The sequence below is a fragment of the Hevea brasiliensis genome, chromosome 9 (genome assembly GCF_030052815.1).
Source record: "Hevea brasiliensis isolate MT/VB/25A 57/8 chromosome 9, ASM3005281v1, whole genome shotgun sequence".
Taxonomy (NCBI): Eukaryota; Viridiplantae; Streptophyta; class Magnoliopsida; order Malpighiales; family Euphorbiaceae; genus Hevea; species Hevea brasiliensis.
The window spans coordinates 88,384,339-88,390,704 of record NC_079501.1 but is presented as its reverse complement, the minus strand read 5'-3'; the positions used below and the strand labels follow the sequence as shown (position 1 = coordinate 88,390,704).

General features: G+C 33.9%; 1 protein-coding gene across 4 annotated transcripts; it reads right to left on the bottom strand.

The window, feature by feature from the left end:
• Positions 1-1,333: 1,333 nt before the first annotated feature.
• On the bottom strand, positions 1,334-5,180 carry LOC110644627 (uncharacterized). 4 transcript variants are annotated; one of them, XR_002492860.2, is made up of 5 exons: positions 4,399-5,180; positions 3,991-4,068; positions 3,740-3,824; positions 2,264-2,717; positions 1,334-1,771 (listed from the first exon to the last, which is right to left on the bottom strand). XR_002492860.2 is itself a non-coding variant. In XM_021797504.2 (3 exons), exons 1-2 carry the CDS (start codon positions 4,984-4,986, stop codon positions 3,994-3,996), a joined length of 663 nt encoding a protein of 220 aa, XP_021653196.2. In that variant the 5' UTR covers positions 4,987-5,180; the 3' UTR covers positions 3,675-3,824; positions 3,991-3,993. The 4 variants fall into 4 exon arrangements, 1 of the variants encoding a protein (XP_021653196.2); XR_002492863.2 differs by having other exon boundaries at positions 1,334-1,741; XR_002492861.2 differs by having other exon boundaries at positions 2,264-2,668.
• Positions 5,181-6,366: the final 1,186 nt, after the last annotated feature.

The window sequence follows — 6,366 nt, the reverse complement described above, 5'->3', positions numbered from 1 at the left end:
TAAATCAGTTTAGAAATCAAAATGATTTTACTGTGTAAAATTTCAAAATTTAAAAACTTTATATTACATTTTTAAGTTTGAGGACAACTCTATTACAATTTCTAAAGTTTAAGGATGGCTATTGAAATTTATCCGTGAATATGTAGATTTCCAAGAAAATATTATAAGATGAAAATTTTATATAATAAGAATTATTGATTAATAATTTCATTGGTTTAGCATATTATCTGCTTTAATTTTTTTTTTGTTAATCCCCCTTTTATTAGATTAAAAATATTATATTTGTGGATTGAGAAATGTTTAACTTAATCAAAATTAAAAGTAATCAAGCCAAATCCTAATGAAAGAAAATGCGAACAAGTTAGACAATAAAACCATCAAATTATTAATTAAATCTATCATAAATTATAAGTGATATAAAACGAATTACACAAATACTTAAATAATAAGACACACTAATATGTTTTCCAATCCAACTGACTGGTCAGGCACTTTGTACTATGGGTTTTGCTATACCTCAAGAACTTAGTTGTAATTTACCCTAATTTTTACTCTTATTTGGTTAGTCAGATTCCAATTGTGATTTAAACTCAAAACTTCAAACCAAAAGCTGACATAGACAATTGGTCTAGAAATACTGTTAATATGCAGCATGGCAAGTTCAAAATACACCCAGCAGAAATGTAGCATTTTAGGTGACTTTGTTTATATCTAATCAGATTAACCAGTTTTGCACCAACAGTCAGTAATAGGGACAAACTCTAAGGGAAGGGTCAAACACTAAATAGAATCAACAAACAAAACTCAGATTATAAAATTCTGAGGGTGCCATACTTTATCAATCTTAAAGAGTCCATCTACCATATGACAAGGCTTGGCACAAACAGTTTTGACCAAATTTTGATCTTATATACCTATCTGCAATTGAAAAATCAATGTCATGTAGAAAATGATTGGTGAAGTGAGTCACTATGATAAATAATGTCGTATTGATTACATAAAATGAATGAAAAAAATACAGAAATTGAAGGAGTAGTTAAAAATATGAATACATGAAGTGAATGAACAAAATATAATTACAGAAACTGAATAAACTAAATGCAAAATCTGAATAATAAAATATGGAAAGCGAATGAAACAAATGAAATTTGTAAAAGGGACTCGCTACAACATTGTAGCTGTAGTGAGTCACTATACTTGGCAAAATTCATTTTATATTTACATCTACAGGAGAATGGCAGGCACGGCAATGATAACAGCAGCAGTTGGTAAATATTCTTCCTAAAAGAAAAGTAAGTCAGTACCCTGGAAAGAAATTGAGAAAAAAGAGACATTTTTTCCAAGGAAAATCAAATTTTAAAGTTTAATTGTCTTGTGTGGTCCAATAAGCCTTTGGAATCTGGGAGTTGAGTAAATATTGAGGTGATGAGGAGAGGCATTAATTAACTAAATGTCCACATAAAATTGTTAACTGCTTGTACAGGGAGAGATTCAACTTAACTGAGATCTATCATTAAATAATGAGATAAGAAGAAGATGTAATAAGCAGCTATTGATGTGCTGTACATGTCTTTCTTCGGACTGAAGATGGTAGCAAAGGCTTCCTGCTCAAACAAGAGGTTTCAAGCCACAATAAAGACTCAGAACCCTGGATTGGTGGAGTCAACCAACAGCAGGGGTTGCATCACATGGAATGATCTCTCAACAGAAGGGACCCAGGAAAAAGAATAAGAGAATTGGCCTTCAACAAATGAAGACAATGTCAAACCAGCTGCAACATTTGAAGAGAATAAGATGAATGGTTTCAGAGTTGCAAAATCTTATGAAGAAGCTAATCTCAGAATAGGTATTATTCACTCTGTATCTAAAATGAGCAATATTGCCTATCCCATGCCCCATCTCAGTATATATTTTTTATAAGGGGCCACTTTCTTGGGTGACTTGATGCTAAAATGTGTTTCAGTTGGCTATTAGACATTTACAATTTTATCAACAGCCTTAAACTCAAGTACAACATCATCCCTATTAGGCAATTCCCACAGGTGCAATAACAATGAGACTAGAAACCAATGTTCCATGAGACTACCAATCTTTTGCTTCATATCTCTGTTATTTGTAGCCGTCCCATTATATATGCATCTTTTCAGCCAATACAGTTATTGATCTTTTGACCCTCCTTCAGTCTCAATTTTAGTTACTCTCCATTAATACATAAATCAAAGAACTTGGCAACAAAGTAGCATTTTTTCCACAGTTCACATACCTTCCTCTTCAAGAGATGAGACCGCTAATTGGTAAGCACTGAATATGCACCAGCCATGCACGACCAGAATGGAGAACTCAAGCGGGATCTTCCCAACAGTTTTAGGCAAAATATTTTGTTGAGTAATTGTAGAACTAGGTTTAGAAATGTTTCCAACCTGAAAGAGGCATTGATAAAATCAGTAACCAGATACGTTACTCAAACTGATACTGCCTCATAGATGCCACATAACTATCAAAGTAATAGCAAACTTCCATTCGAGTTCCATTTGTTTCTGATGAAGCACCAAGACATGGCCACATATTCCTCAACCAACTTCCTCCAAAGATGACCAAATATTGCATGGTGAGTTAGAAATTGCACTTGATCATTTGCAGTTAGTTTCCCTCAATTGATTCCCAGAACCTCAAAAAAATGCACAAGCAAAATTTACCATGAAGACAGCCAGTCATGGCTGCAAAAACAATTTACCATTCTCATGCTTGACAATAAGCCAAAAAAATTCTATATCCAACATTCAATAGAGGAACTGCTTAAACAAATCTTGATGTATTCCTATCGAATCAAGGGAACTGCTATAAGAAACAGCCTCATTTATCAACTCAAATCTTATAGTAGAGAGACTTGGAAACCATTAAAGAGCTCATTCAATTAATTTGAAAATTTGCTTTAAATGGAAAATTATGTCAAGAAACAGCTCCATCATGCTCTATAACTCTACAACAAAAGATATGTGAACATAAGCAGAGTGACAAATATTTACTGCAGATAAGCTGAGCCTGCTTAAACCACATAATGGAGCAGTCATCTCAAATTAGAACTTTATGGGTTAACTTTTGTTTCAGTAGGTGAGTGGTTATCTAGTTATAGATTGTCATAATGTGCATTTTTTTGAGAGCAACGAAGTGGTCTCAAAAGCGAGATGCGCTGAGAAGATCAAGAAATATCATCTTTATATCAAGATGCAGTTCAGCTCTCTGCACGAACTATGTCTAGAAATATAATCAAATATAAAAAATCAAAGAGCGATCGTATTTTCATCTCAAAATGGACAATGCAAATTGTTATGGAAAGTCAATATTTATTTTTAGATACATTCCTAATTAGTAGATTCTTAATTAGTAGATTTTACGTATTCCTATTTAGGTAGGATTTATATTCCTAAATAGATAGGAGTTTTATTCCTAATTAAATAGAGTAATTATAGGAGATTTTTATGTAATACACACACACACGTGTAACCTTCTATTTTATAGAATTAATGAGAAAAAATGTAGCCCTTTATGGTTCTTTCCTTCTTTCTTTTTTCTTTTCTTATTCTTAAATCTTAACAGAAATTATCCAGCAGAACAAACAATGGAATTAGGTAATGGTATTGGAATCTCAAATAAAAAAAAATAGCAAAAGCAACTGGAATTTAAAAATTCAAACTTTATTTCATTGAATTTGCAATTTACAAAGATGGTCCAGTGTTACCATTAATTGAGGTCAAATACACCGAGTGTTAGCAAGCAGAACATAAGAAATTCCCCAGAAAATAACTACACTTTCATTTCTGTCCCTGCAAACCAATTTTCAATGCCACACCTAAGAATTCAAACAACCCACGCTACGGAAAAAAAAAATTAAAGAAATAAAAAAAGGAATTAAATAAACAGAAAGCAATGGACAAACAAAATAATCTGGAAAAACTGAAAAGACCATCGAATGAGAATAGAGGGTATCACCTCTCATGACTCAGGTACTTCAGGAACCTTGTATGAATCTGGTGTAACTTCTGTTAGCCACAGTCCTGGAAAAATTGACTGCAAATAACCAAAAACAACTATAAACCAGACATTCTTAATGCAAATTATAAAACATATATAATTCAAAAACTAGGAAGAGGAAAACAAAAATAGAAATACAAATGGAGACTACAAATTTCCTTTCAGTTGCTAAGAAAACAAGAAAAAGCAAATAATTTTAAATACTTACGCAATTTAATTCTCCCTCTCAGCCCCAAAAACTGAATTAAACTAATCAGTCCCAGATAGCAAAACTTCCCATTATCAAAATCCAAAAATAGTCTACTTTTCCCATATTTTCCTAACAAATATAGCAAAAACATAAAATAAAAACCCAGAAATGCTTACGTCCAAATACTTCTGCACCATTCGAGGTCTCTTCTTGGGCCTTCTGGGTGGCCTAATCCTAGCAATCTCCATGAAATCTTGCTCAATCTCCTCCTTTGAAAGGGGAACCGAAAACTTGACTTTATCCTTCAGGGGCTCCATACTCTGCCTCTTAACCAAAGAAGTGTCATTTCTCCTTGGCGAATCAATCTCCAAAATTTTCTTTGGAGAATCAATATTTCTCTTCTCATCTATCCGCAGTGGCGCCTTGCATGCCGCCCTTCTGGTCCTCAAATTCCAAGGCCTCGTAGAATCATCATTGCCTCTCTCTTCTTCAAGAAGAGGTGAGACCTTCAATCTCTTAGCACCTTCATTGAATCTAAGATCAGGAGAAATGGGATTTTCTTGAATTGGGATTGGTTTGTGATTCTTGGGGGTGTCAAGGCAGGTGGGTTTGGATTGAAATCCATTGGGAATCGAAGAAGAAGATCGATGATGAGGATCATCAGTAACTTTGACACATCTAAGGACTCTTTGGTGACCCCATTTGAAGCAAGGCAATGAGAAGTTGTGCAGTGGCTTTGATCTATCTTGTGGTGGCATTGTCATATCCTCTGTGGTTTTCTTGTGTATAGACTCTGTGTTTTGGCTATTTGTTAACCATGTGAAGCTATGCTTTGCTTCTTTTCTATCTGGTTTTGTTTTGTTTGGTTGGTTTGAAAGCTTAGATTTTGAGGAATTTGTGGAATATTTTGACAGAAAAAAAAAAAGGAATGGAATTTGGCTGTTTAGCGCAATGTGATAATCGCCGGGAAATTTATATAAAAGGAAGATTTACAATTTAGTTTCTGCATATTGTCATTATTACAAATCAGTCCCTACATTTTGATAGACTCAATAAAACATCCCTGTATGTTGCCACTGATAACAGATGCTCCTTCCATCTATCTTACATTCATTTTGCGGTTAAAGCAGTGCGAAAAGACTAACATGCCCTTAAACAAAAAAAAAAAAAAATCTCTTTCTACGAATATCAAAATCCTTAAACTCTCTTTCCTACTCTCTTTCCCCACATCTGTAAACCTTTCCTGCTTTTTTTTTTTCCTTCATGTATACAACAGCTTCTCCACATCTTTTCTTTGCACATATGACCGTCAGCGCATTAGATAACATTTCACATACTCATTTGCTAAACAATCTCCTTAGCATAATCAAACAATCTAAGCCTTGCATACCCACGAACCTACATGTTCTCTTCGCTCTTATCATTTCTCTCAAACACTCCTATGTAACAACCATAAATACCCACAAACCCAACTTACTCGATTCAACTCTATTCACTCATCCCCACCTCGCTCACCATGATCAAAGGCAAGCCCAAGCTTCCTGACAAAGCTTGCTGTGTCTTCTCTAACTGTCATGGAAGCTTTGCCGCGAGTCTCAATGATAAGGAAGATGAAAATGGAAATGAAGGGTATGTGATGAAAGCTTAGCCGAATTGCTGAGGAAGGGTATGTTAGGTTCGGCCAAGTACGAAGGATCTATTCCAGCAACCAAGATTAACTCTAGCAACTCAAACACACTTAAATGTTACCAAACAAACCACAACACTAATTTGGAGAAGAGAAACCTTAAATATATTAACTAACAAAAATAGATTACAAAGAGTCAAAGCACTTGAAACAAAATGGCAACTTGTGCCAAGTAATCTCAAGTATATACTTAAGACAATACCAGTGACAAACTTGTATTGAATCTAAGTTCTAGGTAAAACTTAACAAAGAACATAATCTGTCTTAAGAATATTTGACTTTAAGCTCTTACAAACTCTCTCTAATGGAGTTCTAAAAACATAAAACTTGATCTGAAATTTACAAAATGAAGAAGAAGAAGTTTATATGGCTGTTTGGCCAAGCATAACAAATGCCTAATAGTCCATGCTTAGCTAGTTATTACACAATACATTTTCTTAAATGTTTGAATAACTTA

Excerpts from the sequence above, each read along its gene's own strand:
- LOC110644627 (XM_021797504.2), bottom strand. The coding sequence starts at position 4,986 with ATGACAATGCCACCACAAGATAGATCAAAGCCACTGCACAACTTCTCA. Across the intron at positions 4,069-4,398 it reads TGGTGCAGAAGTATTTGGAC|TCAATTTTTCCAGGACTGTG; the intron begins GTAAGCATTTCT and ends GGTTATTTGCAG.